We start from the raw sequence: 20164 nt of genomic DNA on the forward strand, positions 1-20164 counted from the left end.
ATTGGAATATATGTATGTGTGGTCTACATAAATCTTACTGTAATGAATAGCTTTGTCATTAAATGTGTGTTGATCGGCCAAACTCAAAGCTATTCCACAAAACAGACAAGTTTTATAACTCAGGTTGACCTCCTTTGGAAGTCTACTTGTCTGCCACTCTGGCGGCCAGAGACATTTGCCTTTGACCATTGTATGGTATCTCATCAGGAGTTCCATAACAAAGGTGTCTAAATATGGAAAGATTATTGTATGAGCATCTCACATTGCTCTCACTCCATCTTGTTCTCTCTTTCTCTCACACACACACTCTCTCCAATGCTCTTTCTGTCTTTCAGTGTGGGCCATTGTTTTTGTTTGTGACATGACTCACTTCAAATAAGCCAACAACTCAACTGATCAACAAGGGGAAGAGAGCCTAAATGCTGCACATGAAAGTGCTGTGACTGTGGTGAGGTGACTCAGTAACGACAAAGGTCAGGATCACAGGCACCGTAGATAAAGAAAAATAGATGTATTGTGGTCCCACTCACACTGTGTTTGTGTGGTTTCCATCAATGTGTGGTGGGCTTTGGGGACCTGCAAGCAGCCTGCAACTAGAGCGTTGGCAGGGTACAGTTTCTAAATATAGCATCAGGAAAACACTAAGAGAGCGTTGGGGTTGGGTAATCAACCCACAGATATCACCAATGGCCGGGGAATCCATGTGACACTACAGTTCCTACTATCACAACTGATAATGGTGATAACCATTAAATAAGAATGGTTTCATAGGCTTGTTAAATGTACCACTTAGAGTACCATGAAAAAAACTCGTACTTTCTCTTTGGGCCGTTAATTTTTTATTTTTTCCAGCCTCACCTATAAGAAGCCTCAAGGAAAATGCAGAACCTCTGAAAACACCTTGAACCACATTGCTTCCCATGATAGTTTGGCCCCTGATCACACATTGTAGCCATTTCAGGATCCAAGGAGGGGAGTTTCATGCTGAAGCTGTGGTTGGGTGATGTCCTTATCCCTTTATGACTTTCCTACTAAACACAAGAGGAACTATCCTCTTACATGGTAAAATGCCCTTGGGGTATTTTTTTTTTATCTTACAATCCTCCCATTTAAGGTTACATCACATAAATTCCCTATGAGTTAAAAATGGAAAACAAAAATGCCTTGTTTCATTAATGAATAAAGAACTGTGTAAACAAAACTTTTACAGACTGACCTGATTAACACATAGTGCTATCTTCTCACCTCATATTTAAACTGTGATGTGTCCGTATATGACAGCATAATCAAGTGATTGTGCCCTTTCCACACATCTGGTATGAGCACTAAGTTCTTTATACTCATACAGTGATTTTCATTAGGGCTAGAGACACAGCAAAGTACTATCCCATTAACTATCAAAACCCCAAGAGACAACCTTGGTGACTTAAAAAAAGCTTTCTTTGTGTTGGTGGGCATTTTGATTTTGGGTAATTTCTTAGACATCATAGATTCCATTTAACATTATACTCTCCCACATTCCCCTAACTCTAAATTTCCAGAGGATAAGTGAGTCACAACAAAAATAATTCTGGTTCCTTAATTCAAATGAGGCCATGGTTACGGGCAGGGAAGTTTTATATTTATTTTTGTTTCATGAAATTGTGGAACAAAGCATTCTCCATTTGAAGCCCACAGCCCTTTTCAGGAACTCCCATTTTACAAAGCCCATGCAGGAAGCTGCCTACCTTCAGTTGTCTGTTCTACACCACAAAAATCTGTCTAGATGTAAAGAGGAAGAGCTGGGGTGTGAAGTTTCCGGCTAAATTGGGATTTGTTCCATCGGCAGGGGGTCCTGCTTCAAAAAATCTGTTTAGCCAAAGCGGTGAACACTATATGCTGCGGTGAAATGCAATATCATTGGCTACACAAATGATGATAGCTACTGTGTTGTCGACACCGTTTTTCGGAGAAAGTGCTGTGAATCTCTCTGATGTGTTTGCATAGCTTTGAGTGATGAAAAGAGGACGCAAGATTTTTCTTTCAGTGGGGTTTGTGGTGCAGCTGTCAAAGCAGGTGAGAAACCATTCTCTACACCTAAAACACAAGCACACTTTGAACTACGACCCACTAATGTCAGGCAGGGGATGTGTTCACTCACACACACACAAACCTTCCTTTTGAACAACATGACACACATACATAAGAGAGGTCTGCAGTGAATGACGGTCGCTGTCCTGGTAAAAAAACAACATATTTTGTCACTGAGTTGGCTCTAAAAGCCTAGGCTTGGTGAAACAGCTTTATCCCTTTAGATGTCATGCTCTCTGTCTTTGCTTTTTCTCTTATGGTAAAAATGTGACCTGTGCAGGGAAAAGCTGGCCTGGTGACCACAACCCACTGCTGCCCACCTACACAGAGCAGCAGTGATAAACATAAAGATGGCTGTGGTTAACCACACAGACAAACACCTGCTGTTCTGTGCAGTGAAACGGCTTCAACCAGTCAAGTATGAGGGTAGGATTGCAGGGGGACCTTGTGTGTGTGTGTGTGTGGTGTGGGGGGGGGATGTGTGTGTGTGTGTGTGTGTGTATTATTTTGGATACTTGTGTATTAAAAACGTCCCCCTCTGTGCTAAGAGTTCTAAATGAATAATCTTTTATGTCAGAGCATGAATTGCAAACATTCCCCTGCTTAAGGTCACAGATATACATACCAAAAAGGGAATCTCTGTTCTGACAGTAGCCCCTCCCAAAAGATCTCTAAGCATCCCCTTCTGACAAATAAAAGGTCTTATGTAGCCTAGTTAAAAAGAGAAGTAAATTACTGTACTAGTATCATGAAGCATTTGTACTTCCTAGTCCAACTATCGACCACATGCCGCTAAATAGTAACACTGTGTAATTAAACTATGGAAGAGACCTTTCTCCGGTTTGAGAGTGATTTTATCGTTTTCATTCAAAAGGACTTGTCACCTCTTACAAGAGGTAGTCTAGCCTGTATCTACTCCCACATTGATGACGTAACGGTGTGGCCAGCCCATGACGCGCGTTGTTGATACTGCGAGTTTGTGCGGCAGTGGCGCTAGTGGGTTGCTTTCGCTGAGGAAAATTATATTGTTTATTCGACCTGGATCGCAGCATACGGAGACGAAGTGTCGTAGAACAATGGATGGCCTACACGTGCGTTTGTATTGGTGATTTGGCGCTTGTCCAATCAATCGATTCGCTGGGTACCTGTGTGATGTCGCTTCGGCGTCAAATTGCACCTGACAGCGACAATCGGAAGACGTGGTGGACAACAAAGGCTGAATGAGAACCTTACAGCTCCATCCAACCAAACAGAATAACAAATACGATGGTTTAAGCTGTCAGATATCGGCAGTGAATAGAACAAAGTGCCATTTTCAACCGTTACAGTGTTTAGTAGTCGTAATTTTGATCAGTTGTTGGTAAGGAGGGAATTTTATGGCGTTTCTTGCAACATGATCGCGCATGCTTGCAGGATAGGGAATGCTCATTCGTGTGTGCGGTAGTTTAAAAGCTGTGCCATCTTTGAGTTTTTTCTCTTGGACATGTAAGCCTAAATATTTCTAGCAGCGTTATAGCAAGTCAACGATTTTTTTGGAATTAAAATATAATTGCGAAAAACGAGTTGCCTACCCGACACCAGAGAACCCTTGCCACACAGCTGAAGAGCAAGCATCTAGTCTGCGGAATCAATTAAATCTACAAGATTTGATGTGCTCTGAACGAAATTAACGTGGATATGTGGGTCAACCCCGAAGAGGTCTTGTTGGCCGGCGCCTTATGGATGACCGAGAGGGCGAATCCGTATTTTGTTCTTCAGAAAAGAAAGGGTCACGGTGATGGAGGCGGAGGACTTGCAGGTAAGTGTGCCGGCGTCTCGCATGGGTTACTTAATGGAATTAGAGGTGATGCAAGCCCTGTCATCTCGAATAGCAAGGGTAGCACACTGTCTACTGAGTCAGCTGTCTGACACTGCAAGTATGATGGTGTGTCAGGAGCATGTCATATTGCCAGGTGCACAAATCCAGAGAGGGTCACTACATGACAGCAGAATGCTGTGACTGGTGTGGATGAAACACTGTTCAACTGCTGAACACCTCAATGTAGTAACTCTATTGCACCCCATAGCTGTTCACCGAACAACACCCACCATTATCTTAAAGATAATGGCAAGCTTGTGGCTATTGGATGGTACAGGCTAAGCATTCAACTACAGTTCAGTCCCAACGTTTGTACAACACCTTTCACCATCATTTATATATATGAAGCAGTCCAGCAAAGTAGGTCACTAATATGTAATGCGTATAGCACATTTACTTCTGGGTGGCTGTCTGTCCTGTTGTGAGAGATGCACTACATTAGGTTTATAAGCTGCTTCTCATCTGTATAATAAACTGAATACTCCATGGCTCCATGGAATTGTCAAAACTAAAAGGAGTTTAAGGCATGGACAAGCACTCTGGTTTTCCATAGTCACACCTGAGAATACACAAAGAGTGAGCCAACTGAGGGCTTCTGCTGAATCATGTCTTACTCATTTTTGCTCCACTGATTGTAGGCAACCAAGATCTGTGACCATCACAGACTGACTCAGGTAAACGGAGTGGACACATTTTAGATTTCAGTGCAAGGTACCTGGTGAGAGTTCCATGTGACTAGCACATTACTTATCTCGTAAACTCCAGGAAACTATACAATATTGCAACATGGCATTTCAAGGAAAGTTTAAAGGTTAATTGGCAAGCAGATGGTTATTGTTAAGGAAAGAGTTTGAGTTAACTATGTCTTGTCAACATATAAATATAGGTCAATGTGTCTGTTGAAGATGTCAGATGACAGAAGGCGGATACCTATAAGCTAGAAATCAGATTTTCTGACCCATCTCTTTGCCCGTCTCCTCGTTGCTTTGCCAGAGAGGCCAATTTGAGCACAAAGCACACTATGGTAGGCAAGCGATGATGTCATTGTTATGTAAATGTAGACCAGCGTGCCAGTTGGCGCTGGCATGAGCACCAAGAGCCTGGGTACACTGGCACAGCCCTGCCCTCTTGCCCCAGAGGAGTCTGGGATTGGCACCACGAGAGACAGGATGTTTATTTATAGGTTGAGCATGACAAATGTAGATGAATCTGTCAGATCTGTCCATTGATCATCTGTTATGTTTGACAGTAATGTTGAATAGGGGCCATGTCATGTCTTCAGCATCTGTAGTCCTAATGGATGAATACAGTCAGATTCACTATCCAGCACTATCATGTGGGTCAAAGCAGACAATAAGTGGCTTAGCACACACCTCCCACATGGTGGTCTGGATTGCCTCTGTGCCGCTGAGATCCACCTGTATTTGATAACTTCAATATGCCAGAGTCACTGCCAAAGGGATCAGAAGTCACTCACTCACCTGTTAAACAAGGAGACCCAAGCCAAAGCAAGGACGACCCCCCCCCCCCCCCCCCCCCCCCCCCCATTTTATGCCTCTCATTCTCTGCAGCACTATCAGGTTTGTGTAACTTGAGATGATATTGATTTTGAAGCCGTGGCAGGATTAGCTAGGGAGTGCATTGTCTGGCAGCGAGCACAGCAGAACTCGGACAAAAATGCAGAAATAACAAGATGGAATTGGAACGGGGGGATGGGTTGGTGAGGAGAGAGAGCGCAGCCACAACAATGACAAACAGATTGTTCCTTAGTGAAAATCCTCACTAGAACAGGGTTGTCCAGGGTCATGGTCGCTGTTGTAGGAAAAGCTTTTTGCCTCAAAGAATAGGGTATTTTACACAGTCTGCCCTCTGGGCTTCTGCCTTCTGGGGTTAAAAACATCATGTGTTGTCAGCTGTGCTTTCAGATCAGCACTCTCTTTCCGTCTTACCCCAGGAAACTAAGGCCTCTTGTCAGAAAAGCAGAGATCAAAAGAGGGAGGGGAGCAGGGGGGGGGGGGGGGGGGGGCATATGGTCTAATGGAGGGGTTGTTTTCCCATAACAGGAGTGGTCAAGACCAGTGGGTTGGAAAGAGGCGCCTTCTCGCTATGGCTTGAGGTCATTCTCATGTTTATACAATCTATTGGAGTATCAGAGCCTGTTATTGTCTAAATCTTCAGCATGTGATGGGTGATTTATGAGGGATGAATGTAAGTTTGGATTGATACAATGTATTTTTATACCCAAAAGAACCAGGGTGGATCTGAAGATATCATTACGTTTTTGTCAGCTCTATATGGAAGAGTAGATTTAGTGTATTTTTTTTATATATAACTAACTATTGCTAAGTCATCCCAAAGAGGGAGTCAGGTTAGATGGCAGTCCCAAAGTATGCCTAAATCATATCATATGCAACTTGGCTCATTATAAAGGCAATGTGTCTTGAGTCCATTAGAGGACATTTTTGTCCTAAAAAAAAGCTACAGTCAATAATATACTTACAGTTTACAGTATACACTGTGATATCCTACCCTATTCATTTGGTATGAGTTTCACCGAATATTGTACATCTGCGATTAAAGAGTGTAACAGGTGACCATTGTTGCTATGAGAAGCACCATCATCAATTAGCATTAACTGTTGACTGCGATAAATCAGAATGGTAAGCAAGTATTCCATTATATTGGTGTATGGTTTTATATGTCGAGTTACCAGAGTTAAGGCCTTTGATGAAAGAGTTAAGATCTTATATTGCTGTAGATATTGTTAACATCTGCATGAATAATGAATTTATAAACGTGTTCCACCTCCTCACTTCTAACGGCAGTGTATCCCACACTTGGCACAACCCCGTTGGTGTAGGGAGATTTATGTTGACCACTTGGCCTCCCCTTAATTATCTCCCCTTAGGCCTCCCCTTAATTATCTATGGTTCCGTTAACACCGCATGATAACTTAAAGAAGGTGTCCACTGGGCAACTCTGGCAGTCTACACCCATATTGGCAGGCTTTTACAAGGCGGTTGTGCCAAGCAGTGTGTATTCTGTAGTTAATCTACCGATCAATATTTGAGCATTCTCCAGTTGACTTCTTGTTTTGTATTTCAATATGAGGTGAGTTGTCAGTCTCTTGACATAAAATTGTAAAACCGTGTAGGACAATGAGCACAAAAGTGCAATATTGATAGTCATTGTTAATAAAACAGCTCCTACTTGGGCCTTTGATCCAGAGGGGTAGTCAGCTCCCTGAGGCTGTATATGAAGGAGCACAGCAGACACTGGCCTCACTGGTTAGACCTTCACTCTCTGCTTGTGTATGTGGTGTTCAAATCCCATTCACATCTTAAGCATTCTCGCTATTCAGAGGAGCCAGGATGTTCGGTGACCTCTCTGCTGGAGAATGACTTATCTCCTGCACACAAACTGTACCTCGTGTCCATGGCAGGTGGTGTTGAGATAAAGACGCAGGTGTAGCATTTTGTTTTCTTTCCACATACACACATCTATTTGTGTTCTATTTCTTTTTGTCGGAATTCCAGTGCTTGAGAAGAGACAATGGTAGAGCAGGTGAATAGAGGGCCTAAAGTGAATGTGAACAGGTATATGTTTTCTGCTGTACATTAGATAACCATGACTCACTTTTGCTATAGATACCGATATTGTCTTGTTATGTCCAAGAACACATGGTCACCTCTGGTGTGTCTGGCGGAGTATATGGATCATTTTTGTACCATACTAGCACACACTTAAGAATACACACAGAACAGTTTGATGTACAGAACAAAACATAAGCCCGTTCCAAAGTGAAACTTTTGGGATCTATATCCTACCCGCGTGTGAGTCAAAACTTAAAAACAGTAAAGTAATGTAGTGTATGGTGACTGGTGTAAGCTCCAGTGATTGTCCAGCATCTGACAGTAAGAGGCTTTTGTATGGGTGACCTGCTTCTTTTCCTGACAGTCTGATGTATAGTCCTCTCCTCTTCTCCTGGCAGGCTTGCTGGTGGGAACCCTGGACGTTGTGCTGGATTCCAGTGCTCGTGTGGCTCCCTACAGGATCCTTTACCAGACGCCTGACTCCCTGGTGTACTTGACCATTGCCCATGGTAACAAGCTGCTTAAACACATACACACACACACACACACATTCACACTCACCCTCTTACACACTGTAAGACCCGTATTGCAGATCATGCTCCTACATACGTCTTGTCTCTCAGATTCCAAATGGCAGGCATTGTGTCATAACCCAGTGGGCATTGGGTTTAAAGAGGAAAGCCCTGCTTAAAGGATGAGAGGAATTTATATCTGCATACCCCCTGGAGTCAGAAAATATGCTGCTTTTTCTGAGACCACATAACTGCACATGATGTGTTTTTGTATTTTGTATGTTGATAATACTCTCTACTCTAATACTCCAATATTCTAATTGTCATGCAGAGGAATGTTTGGATTATTGGCAAGGTTCCTGTTAAGAACTTTCAGTTCTGAATAATTCATTTAATAAACCCTAAATAATTCTATGGCTGTGTCAGGGGAATTTTTTCTCTTACCAGGGCATCCCAGAAATGTCTAACTTCAGCCTTTTCTTATGAACCTAATGCCACCAGTCTTGGCAGTGTCCTTCACTATACGGACAAGCTCATGTTTTACCTCAAGCCATGAAATGTTTCGAGCGGAGGATTCGTTTTTGTGAAAGATAGCAGTAGAGAACAATCCCCACCCAACCATAGCCATCTATTCAGCCTACATTCTCCTGCATTATAAATAGACAAAGCCTGGATCTGTCATCACTCTGTATAGTTGTGTAGATGCAACTCCACATGAAAGGGTGGTGGGGTTCAGGTTTTGAGGTCACATCAGGACATTTTACAGCTCCAAATTAGATAGCTGTAGACACAGACCAGTGCCTCATCTTCTCCTCACCCTGACTGGAAGCAGATTAGAAGGGGAATGGGGTGGTCTCTGCTGTGGAAGAGCTGGAAAATGGTGCCTGCAGAAAAGCCTGCTGGATCTCAAAATGGCCCCCATCCATTCTCTCCTGGAGAGCAGTGAGGTTAGTTGGCTCCCAGGCATCTGCTAATGCAGCTCAAGTGGAGTTAAGAGGACAGGAGTGGTGTGTGGCCCATCTCTTTATAACATGATGGAGATCCACTCCCAGATATCAGAGAGCGTGATGGCAGGCTAGCAGTCTGCATGCTGGTGAACGTGGCTGTTTTGAAGTGCCCTCTCACTTCCATTGTTTTTCAACTGAGATATCAAAGGCACTGGAAAATGGATCTGCTTACCCTCTAAAATTCTAACGTGCATTTCGCAGCTGGCCTGGTGTTTGCTTTAAAGCTCCTACCAGATTTGCCTCTCCGTCTTGCAGGAAGCTTTATAAAAATAGGAAGGATATTTTGTATCTCTCTCTCTCTGACACGCACATACACACACGCCATACACCTATCCTCCAAGTTGAATAATGTCCTCCCACTAACAGCTGATTAGGTATTAGAAGCAAAGCTTTTAGCCCACCTCTAAGTCATTCTGTAAATAAAATCAGCAGTAGGGGGCCTTAGCCAGTAGAGTTCTTAACCGAGGGGGTGAGCTTAAATTAGTGCCAAATTAGGGTCTACGGCTGAGGTTGGCATGTCTCAGGCAAGCTCTGCCCTCAGGGGATGACGTTCCTGCTCTCTTACCAGCAGGGCGACGTGTTAATGGCAGTGATCCAGGTAAGCTGTTAGCATCATTGTCGAGATTGTCTAATCAGAACAGGTTCGTTCCAAAAGGCTGGGTGACCACTGACCTCGGTCCTGTCACAATGAAGCGCTATCATCTCCTGCACAGATTAGAGTTTCAGATGGAAGTTACCCCTAATGTATGCATTTAAATGCCCCTGCCCCTGGTTTGTTCACATGACCAAAATACATTTTTACTGACAGTTGTTGGTGACAGGCTGAACACATATGTTTAATACTGAGTGACAGTAATACAAAAATTATTAACATAAAGACCTTCACTAATGTGCATCTGTCTTCTTTCTGTCTCTCGTTCTCTCTCTCTCTGTATTTTTCCTCTATCTCCTCTCTCTTGTTGGTGTGTTGCTCTCTCTTTCCTACCCAGGGACCTCTAGGAAGGAGATAACTGAACACTGGGAGTGGCTGGAACAGAATCTGCTGCAGACTCTGTCCATCTTTGAGAACGAGAATGACATCACCACCTTTGTGAAAGGCAAAGTACAGGTAACCAGAGATATACTAGTGTGTGGGTGTGTGGGTGTGTGTGTGTGTGTGTGTGTGTGTTTTCATTCATGCATGTTTATTGGGCTTGGTCAGTTTGAAGTGTTTACAGCTGACTAGCTGCTCCTTTCCTGGGGTTCCCAGTGGTCATAAGACAGAGCTTATTTCCCCCATGCTGCGATCACACACACTCCGTAGTCTCCACACTGCGGTCACACACACTCCGTAGTCTCCACACTGCGGTCACACACACTCCATAGTCTCCACACTGAGGTCAAACACACTCCATAGTCTTAGGAGAGTTTAGTCCTTGCCTCCACCCAGGATATTTCCACTGTTCACACAACCTTTTTAGTTGCTATTTTCATTTGGTCACAAAAAGTTGGACTGTGTTATTTGCCAGAGAGTAAACAAAGCTCATGTTCATAACACTTCATAAGCTTCTTAATAAACTCCTCTTTTATATCAATTTTCTTGCACATGTGAGAACGCCTTATGATGTGCTGTTGATAAGCATCTTGCATTCACTTCTCAAGACACTCAGCCAGTATCTTAACGAAGACCCAATCCTCCTGATCCTCTGTCCCATCTTCACAGTGCTGTCATATACAGAGATTAGTCAAACAAACAGAATAAAGGGAACCTGGGTACTATTCGGCGTCACTCGCTAAGCGGTTTAGCGAGCTAAACTCGAGGCTAAAAAAAGACAACACCACTTTAGCGGATTCGGCGAACCAACTTTTGCTCAATTTCCATGGTAATTAATCGCTTAGCCTTAGCCTGCTCCAGGGCAGGCTAAGCAAAGTTTAGCTGGCTAAACTTGCCATACCCACGCCAAAAGGAGGGATCCCATTGACAAGGAGTCAGTTTGATTAGCGTAGGAAGAGTTCTTTGCGATCGCCAAGAAGATCCATTTTTCCATAATGATGAGTTCTTGTATGAGCGCTACCGATCCACCCGACAAGGAATAATTAATTTAGAAGACCTTCTCGAGTCATTTATTGCATAGGCTACACCACCGTCAAACATTGAATGTCATCACTTTCTTGCCAGTGGTAGCCTTCATTTTTGTAATGTCGGCGATGCGGAGAACAAAGCACTCATTATTATATGACAGTGGTATATAGTACAGTTGAGACATACAGTTGATAAACCCGAAATAACTTTCATGTAAACGTTAGTATTCATGTGCAAACTAAAAATCACGTCTCAGGCTGCTTGAGACGTGATTTTTAGTTTGCACATGAATACTAACGTTTTCTTTGATCCCAGGAAATTTGAGCACATAACCCAAATAGATATTGGCTAAAGTTGTTTTACCTACTTTAACTTACATCATTGCAAACGTTTAGTTTTGGAAACGTGTCTAGTGTTTGTGCGGTAGTGAATGGTGGTGGAGGTGGGTGCATGATAAGAAGAGAGAAATAGACACAATTTCTTTTCATTGCTTAAATGTATTGAATCTCTTATTAATACATTCACATTTAGTCATTTAGCAGACGGTTTTATTCAAAGCGATTTAAAACTACAATTCTTACGAGGGTGAGAGGAGTCGAACCAGTGATATGTAGCATGCAAGCCAGACGCTTAACCCGCTGCACCATAGTACCATTCTGTGTAGAGAGAAGATGTCACGTCTTATAGCTCTTATAGACAGTTTCTTATATTGCTGTGGTAGCCACGGGAGTGTTGAATTTTGACATGATTATGGTCTTGAATTCTTCATAACGCGTTCATGATCATATCCTGCGTTATCGGAGAAAAAAAAATAGTCTTTTTCTTTGAGTTTAGACCATTATACCTTTCAAAAAAATCATGGTTTTGGGGATCGACCTTTCTTGCCTTTTGAAGCAAGACGTGCACGCGCAATTTAGCTGACGAGATAAATTAACTTGAGGTTAAAATAAATTAGCGCCCGTCGCCAGACCGGTTTGGCCTGTTCTCATTTAGCGAGCTAGTTAATCTCCAGTTGCGAGCTAAATTAATTATCTTAGCTTCAGTCGTACGCCGAACAGGGCCCAGATGAGACTTATTTTGATGATATTATTTGAACTAATTCCCTTCTCTCTCTCTGTCTCACCCTCTGTCTTTCTTTGTCTCTCTATCTTTCTGCCTAATATACATGCCTCTTCACTTCCTTTTCTCTTTGTCTCTCTCTCACTCTTTCCCTCAATTTTTTTTCTCCCTCCTAGGGCATCATTGCAGAGTACAGCAAGAACCATGATGTGAAGGAAGATGACGACACGGACAAGTTCAAGGAGGCCATGGCTAAGTTCCGTAAGCTGTTTGGGATGCCTGAGGAGGAGAAGCTGGTCAACTACTACTCCTGCAGTTACTGGAAGGGCCGGGTGCCCAGGCAGGGCTGGCTCTACCTCAGCATCAACCACATCTGCTTTTACTCCTACCTGCTGGGCAAAGAGGGTGAGGGAGGGGGATGTTCAAACACACACACATGTACATACACTCTCTCTCACAAACACACACACTTTATGTATATACAAATATTCATGTATGCTCATAGGTTCTCACCCACTTTGAGATTACTATGAATAAAAATGTCCTCTACACTTTTAGTTGCTTGGCTGAGCTCCACTGCCCTTTTTGAATCTATTCGAATAGATGCTATTAGTGCTCCATCCCTGAGACTCTTCAAGGGCTAACTATATGTATCTTTCTGTTTTTTGTTCTCCTACCATTTCTGTATGTCTCTTTGCTATGCATATTTCTCTCACCTCACCCTCATCCTCTTAACATATTTCTCCTTAATGTTGTTTAATATTTCATTTCATGGTAATCGCCATTCCCACATCTCTCCTCCTTTTTTCCCTCACCACACTCACCTACTCCCCCCATCTCATCCCTGGTACACTCTCTTCCTCACTCTCTCGTCCGTCCTCCCTCCTCCTGTCCTGCAGCCAAGCTGGTGGTGCGCTGGGCGGACATCACGCAGCTGGAGAAGATCGCCACGCTGCTGCTGCCTGATGTGATCCGTGTGTGCACGCGCTCCAACGACCACGTCTTCTCTGTCTTCCTCAACATCGCAGAGACCTTCAAGCTGATGGAGCAACTGGCCAACATTGCCATGCGCCAGCTTCTTGACAACAAGGGCTTCGAGCAGGACCGCTCACTGCCTAAGCTCAAGAAGAAGTCGCCCAAGAAGGTGTCTGCCCTCAAGAGGTCAGTCACCTTAGTGGGCGAGGGCTCCAGAGACAGCTGGTTGGTTAGGATGGCGGTTAGCGTTGCCAAAAAAAAAGATTATTGACAATAATTTGCTTCACCAGTTGTATAATCTGGATGGATTGTTGTGAAAACACTGTGCTACCCCATATTTAGGTGGTTCCATGTTCAGATTAAACTCTTTGGTGGTAGATGGTAAGTGATTGGCTGAGCCTAGCACAAAATCCTAACCCTGAAAAACCCTCACCTCCCTCATCTTATGAAATCTTGATCTATGCCATTTTGGGTGAAGATGTTTGCCTGCATTAATGCTACTACTTGGCCCTTAAATAGTGGACTAGTTGAGGACTGCAGCATGTAGAACCTTTGAGGTGAACACCATAGTTCAGTGGTTTACAGTCCAGCCCATTTTCTAGTGAAGTAGTTTATTGTGTCACCTTTGGTGTTGTCCAACAAGTAGTGTGTTTTCCAATTGAATTTGTCTGTGGTGCTGTGTTCTGGTCACCAACTGTGAAAGTAATCAAGATTTTGTTCAGTGAAATATCCTCTGGTGTGAAAAAACTTGCCAGGTTTGTTCTTTGTGCAGTGACTTAAGAGAGGCGTTGCTAAACCTGAATAGCCTTCATAAAAATGTAACTGTGTAAGTGGATTAAGTCTTTCAGAAGATTTATAATTTTGAGGCACATGCAGCTATATATGGTTTTCTGCCAAGTCCGCAAAAAAAAAAAAAAATTCTTTGTGCCTCCAATGTTTGCAGATACAGTGGGTGCAGGTTAGGATTACGGATGGGATTTTGCAGAGCCCCAGTGTTTGCTAACATTCATCTTAAACAACAGTGACCCCAAAGTAACCCTTAAAAATCAGTCACACTGTGATGACGGGTGGTGCTATTTATGGAGTTGTAGCCTACATATTAACCATATAAACTGCTGACTGGAGGAAACAAATTCATTACGACCTAGTGTTTGTTCCAAAGCAGCTTAGAAAAAGCCTTTAATTTCACCCTATAAGAGCAAGACTTTTTGGGAAACAGATTTAGACTTGTATTGCTGGTTGTTTGCAATAGATTGTTTTATGTTAAACTGGAGCGTGAACACTGCTAGTTGTATAACATCAGCTTTGCAGACTGCACAGAACTCTGTAGTAGTAAGCCTTTCTTGTACTGCATGCTTTCCACCTATCTCTGATGAGCTCAGTCAGGTGTGGTAGAGCATAGTAAGTCTTGATGAGAGAAACACACCTAATTTAACTCATCAAGAGCATGGTGATTATAAAATGACTTTATGGCAGGTATCCCAGAACAGGAAGCGATAGAGTAAACAAGCAGTGTAGTGCTCGTTGAGGAGCAGGGTGAAGGACTAGGACTAAAGTTAAAGCTAAGCTAATTTTCATTTGCTGACTCACCCTCTCTTAGGGATCTGGATGCACGGGCCAAGAGTGAGCGGTACCGGGCGCTCTTCCGCCTGCCCAAAGATGAAAAGCTGGACGGGCACACAGACTGCACCCTCTGGACCCCCTTCAACAAGATGCACATTCTGGGCCAGATGTTTGTCTCCACCAACTACATCTGCTTTACCAGCAAGGAGGAGACCCTATGCAGCCTCATCATTCCCCTCAGAGAGGTGGGTCCGGACCAAGGGCTACCATCGGTTAATGAAGGGCTCTACATTGAGCCTTTCAAGGTTTATGCTGTAAGCTCAACACAAGCTGAGGGCGAAGGGTTATGGTTGCAGCTACCCATTCCTTAGAGGGTGCAGTTTGGGGCTTCATAGCAGCACATTCCCCAGTATGTGTTGGAACATTAAGAAATTCCCGCACATTTATCACATGGTAAAATAAGCATGAGAGTGAGTGCAATATGCTAAGGCTTTTTATTAGCGAAGGAGTTTTCCGTCTGCATTAGCCTGAGGTATCTCATTGTGTGATGAGGATACAGTGTGAACTTAATGTGTCCTGTGTGTATGTGTGAGAGAGTGAGTTCTTGAGCTTTCACTTGCAGACAGAGTGTGTGCCATCACAATCACCACCATTCAGGCAGCTGTCACCCTCAATTTGTGCTAGCAGTTGCCTGCTGTTGCTAGGATACACAGACATTCATCTTTGCCATACCACTGTCACTCTCTTTGGCTATCAATCTTTTAAGACATTGACAGACATCAAATGTAGAAGAGAATAACCCAAAACCAGCCCATGGTATTATTTATTAATCCCCACGCTTTTATACTCAGCTGTTCATTATTACAATGGAATTTAAATTTAGAAATTAAAGTCTGGATTCAGTTTGCCTGACTGTTGCATATCTGGCTACAAATTAATATGGCAGCTTCAAGTCTGTTAACCAGTCGCTCCAGTCCTCCAGTTGACAGGGTAATACACAGGTCCTCTTATGACCATATTGGTGCAGAGCACTGAAGCACATTGAGGAGGCAACTGTCTATGAGTGTCATTAATCTTTGTAACCTGGGTGTAATCTGTGCTCAAATTTCACCACCATCACAAATGGTTGATCTGTCAGGTCACTATTGTGGAGAAGGCGGACAGCTCCAACGTCCTGCCCAGGCCGCTATCAATCAGCACCAAGAACCGCATGACCTTCCTGTTCGCCAACCTCAAGGACCGCGACTTCCTGGTGCAGCGGATTTCCGACTTTCTGCAGCAGACCACCTCTAAGATCTGCTTTGAGCGGGAGATCACGGGCAGTCTCAACAGCTTTGACGATGAGGTGAGCACCAATCCTGGATCCAAAAGATCTGCCCCATATCATCCCAGCCTTACCGCCAGCACACCAACACACTTGTGTGCAGATTTCATCTAAAGCACACAACAGTGAAACATTGTACGCCACAGTGATAAGACATTCTGCACAGTAGTGCAGGGCAGTGGAAACAGTGCATGAAAGTACTCATCATAGTTGGAAATATAAAGACAATTAACAAGTATGATTTAAAACAAATAATGACCAAATACTACAAGGGCAGAAAGATTGGGCAGAAATTCAACAGAAGGTTTTACCCAGGCTTGGGTCTACAAATGATGCTGTAAATACAGTGGCTTTCAAAAGTATTCAACCCCCTGGAAGTAATCACCATCTTCTGGTTGAGAAAGAAAAGGAGATAACGACCCATATTTTCCCAATCAGTATTGTCATTGTGAACACTTGAAAATGATAAAATTGAATGCCAATAAATAAAATAAAAAGAATATATAAATTTAGCTATGACTGAGCTATTTGAGAATGATCACAGCTTTTGAGCTAATTATGATCAGTTCTGGTCAAATAAGTCACGCCTCTGGGTTATTTGAGAATGATGTATCTTCTGCCTGGGACTCAAATGCATAGGGGTTTGAATACTACCAAGTAGTACTATATTTCAATTTTGTATTAATATATTTTTAAACTTAGCAAACAAATAACTGACTAATACCTTTACAATGACAATCCTATTCTAAATCTGAAATGCGCAAAACTGGTCCCAGATCAACGCCTCCTCCTGTGTGTAGAGTATTGTGTGTGTGAGAGTGCAGCTGTTTGACCCTGAGTGTCCCAGCTGACCTGCCCATACCCAGCCTAAGTGCTGCATTACCCACCCACTCCCAGATGAGTGCTAATATTGCTTCTAATGATGTTATTGGTGACTCAACATGATCAACACGGATGGTACAAATGGCTCTTCCATCATTTACCAGTGCTGCTCCACTGGTATCATCTTACAGATCGGAGTAATGCAGTTTAGCTGCTCTGCTGTTGGCCTTCTGTGGCAAATTAAACAAAAGCATCACTGACATAAAAACTAAATTAGATGAAATGACAAGAGACACTACCCGCTAGCTCATCTGTGGAGGCTATTCAGACTACTGTGAAATACTGGGCATGTAATTTCTTGAATATGAGTAACTTAAACTATGCTGTTAACTGAAATGATTATGAAATGTTGAACATTATGCTGCTGTGTGGAAGTGTGAATAGGGAGTGCTGAAAGGCTAAAAGGAAATGACTGTTACAACCAGAAACTGTGAATCTAAAATTGTCTCTAGTTGCCAGTTGGAAAAGGAGGTGCCTGAGAGGGAGGACAGGAGTGTGTCTATGTATCTGTGTGTGTCTGTGAGAGATTTTCTGTGGGATGTATGCTTGTATGAATGCACGCATGTTCATGTGTACATCTTCCTAAATGTGTGCGTGTGTAAATGTGTGTGTGTGTGTGTGTCTTTGTGTGTCTGTGCGTGTAGGTGTATTCCCAGCTGGGCAGTGTGTTGTCCTCCAGTCCTCAGCGCAGCAGTGTAAGCTCAGAGACGGAGGGCGAGCGCCAGTTCAACCTCAACGACAATAGTGTTCCTACAGCAACGCAGGCCCTCATGACCATGTACCGACGTCGTTCCCCTGAGGAGTTCAACCCCAAACTGGTAAAGCAGAGACCGCAAGCACACACATACACATACTTCCTCAGAAACACAGACTTCAATGCATGCACTTAAGCACACACCCTCACTCTCTCTCTCTCTCTCTCACACACACACACACCTCACACACACACACACACTCACTCAGAAACCCAACCATGCACACACATAATCTCTTTCATATGCATGCACATGCTGCAGCTGTGAAAGTATGCGGAAACAGCTGTCACCTGCTTAGTATTAATGTACCCTGAGCATGCACGAGTGATCTCTTACACCAGCATTATGTGCAGACCTTACTGAATAGCATATCATAGGTATGAATGCTATGCTGTGGAACCATCGTTGGAAAGACTTGCTTGCCTGTTTATTTCCACAAGCCTACATTACATTACATGCCATTATCATGGGCTATGAAATTCTCCATCATTAGGAAGGAGCCGCACCCCGCAACCTACACAATCCATGCGTCTTCAACATCCCACAGACTTTGAAACCTTTGTGCTATCCACACATATAAGCCCTCATTAGTAAAAAACACAGGGTGGAAGAGACAATTGAGGGTAGGCATTTATCAGCACACACTCCCTTGGGCATGCCTCCATTGTTCGAGCACAGCACACTGAGGGTGTTGACGGACAGCTCTAATTGGCTCAAGCACAACCTTATGAATGCAAGAGGGCCAGTGGTGGAGATGTGGGGGAGAGGGCCAAGGAGTTCATTCCTCTTTATGATGCTACAGAGGGAAATGTCAGTGAGAGATGTGGCTAAATCCACAGGAATCACAGCGTTTTTGTATGGTGTATTCGCTCATAAAGAATCTCATATCTGATGTTTCCTATCTGGTCTTAATCATAATTCGTTATATACTTCTACGCAAACCAGGCTTCAGTATTTCATATCAGCTCTTCATATGTTCTGCAATTTCGGCTGTTGTGTGTTTCAACCTTTCACCTCTAACTTTTCTGATGTAGGCTAAGGAGTTCCTGAAGGAGCAGGCATGGAAGAACCACTTTGCAGAATATGGCCAGGGTGTGTGCATGTACCGCACGGAAAAGACCAAGGACCTGGTGCTCAAAGGCATCCCAGAGAACATGAGAGGAGAGATGTGGTTGCTCTTCTCTGGTGAGCGTCTCATCAGGTTTACTTTCACACCTGCTGTAACACACACAAACACAGGCCAGCGGACTTCAATTTCACCTTCACTTTTCACACGTTTATACTTACATATGCAGCATTCTTACAAAATGGTCCTTAACATGCAGACACAGATGAAGAAACTGATCCTCACATACAAAAATACAATAAAGCAGTCGAACTAAGACACCCATATAAATACACACATGCGCCATGTGCAGACTCCAATGTTTCACCTACACATGTTTGGCATTCATGTGCAAATATGAACACAATATTTGAACTAGACACGTGTCTGTACACTCAGGCACATACAACAAGGCTGACCTACATTTTGAAGCCTGAATTGAGGTTGAAACCCCAGGTTTAGGTCTACCTCAGAGGGCGTGCAGCAAGTGTCACATCATTATTCATACACACACCTCAGTAGAAAGTACTGACACCATATTTATGATATGTCCCCTTTACCCCTGAGATATTTGGCCATGGATCACGGTGTGCACAAAGCTGATATAAGTATTAACTCATTTGTGAGATTCTTTTATCCTAAGCCAGACACAGAAGATTAGGTACATTTCAGTTAGGGGCTGCTTTGAGTGACCTTCATTTATGTGCTGAAAAGTTTCAAATTAAGTGAGAATTGGTCAACATGAATCTTGTAGTTTCATCTTGTAGTCTTGAATCTTGTGCTTAGCTGGACACTTCAGAGTGTAGAAATTATTTTGCTATCAGAAGCCTGTGAGACAGTGTGCCTGAGGCGCTGATGTAATGTTGGGTTTGGGTAATTTCCATGTGACATTGAAACTGAATACATGAATAATACAGAGAGTGGTTTGTGATACACAGGGAATCTTTTCAGTTTGTGTGTATCTGAATATTGCCACGCAAATATAAACCTTCTTAATTAGGCATCAGGTCAGGGCTAAGATATGCAGCATGCTAATGTATTCATTTAGCAGAGAATGAACAGTTGTTGTGCCAACTTCCCACTGTCATGCTGTGGGGACCAGTTTACTCAAAGCAATGGCTGTGCATCGACTAGGCAGCTGTAATCAAGAGAACATACCTCACTTTTGCGTCTTTTTTCAATCCTAAAAGACCCCCAGGAAAACTCAATCCCCCAATTTTAGGAGCCACTCTGTATATTGGCATTTAATCACTGGAGTTTATTTTCATGGATGAATGATTTAATTCTGACTCACAAAATACTTTCCTCCTTTTAAATAAAAATGGGTCAAACCCTTTTCAACCTGAATCCATGCACAACTTTACTGTGAATACTAAGGACCTTGGGATAAATAGTTTAA

General features: G+C 43.1%; 1 protein-coding gene across 1 annotated transcript in view; it reads left to right on the forward strand.

Moving 5' to 3' along the window:
* Positions 1-3747: 3747 nt before the first annotated feature.
* tbc1d9 (TBC1 domain family, member 9 (with GRAM domain)) overlaps positions 3748-20164 on the forward strand; it is a gene marked incomplete at both ends in the record, with an annotated part of 28792 nt that continues 12375 nt past the window's right edge. Inside the window, 9 exons of the mRNA XM_080836696.1 lie at positions 3748-3868; positions 7920-8030; positions 10030-10148; positions 12338-12566; positions 13061-13322; positions 14737-14944; positions 15838-16044; positions 17550-17723; positions 18695-18845. Coding sequence (XP_080692822.1) covers positions 3748-3868; positions 7920-8030; positions 10030-10148; positions 12338-12566; positions 13061-13322; positions 14737-14944; positions 15838-16044; positions 17550-17723; positions 18695-18845 — 1582 coding nt within the window. The remainder of the gene's footprint in view (positions 3869-7919; positions 8031-10029; positions 10149-12337; positions 12567-13060; positions 13323-14736; positions 14945-15837; positions 16045-17549; positions 17724-18694; positions 18846-20164) is intronic.

This window comes from Sprattus sprattus, assembly GCF_963457725.1.
Source record: "Sprattus sprattus genome assembly, chromosome: 4".
Classification (NCBI taxonomy): domain Eukaryota; kingdom Metazoa; phylum Chordata; class Actinopteri; order Clupeiformes; family Clupeidae; genus Sprattus; species Sprattus sprattus.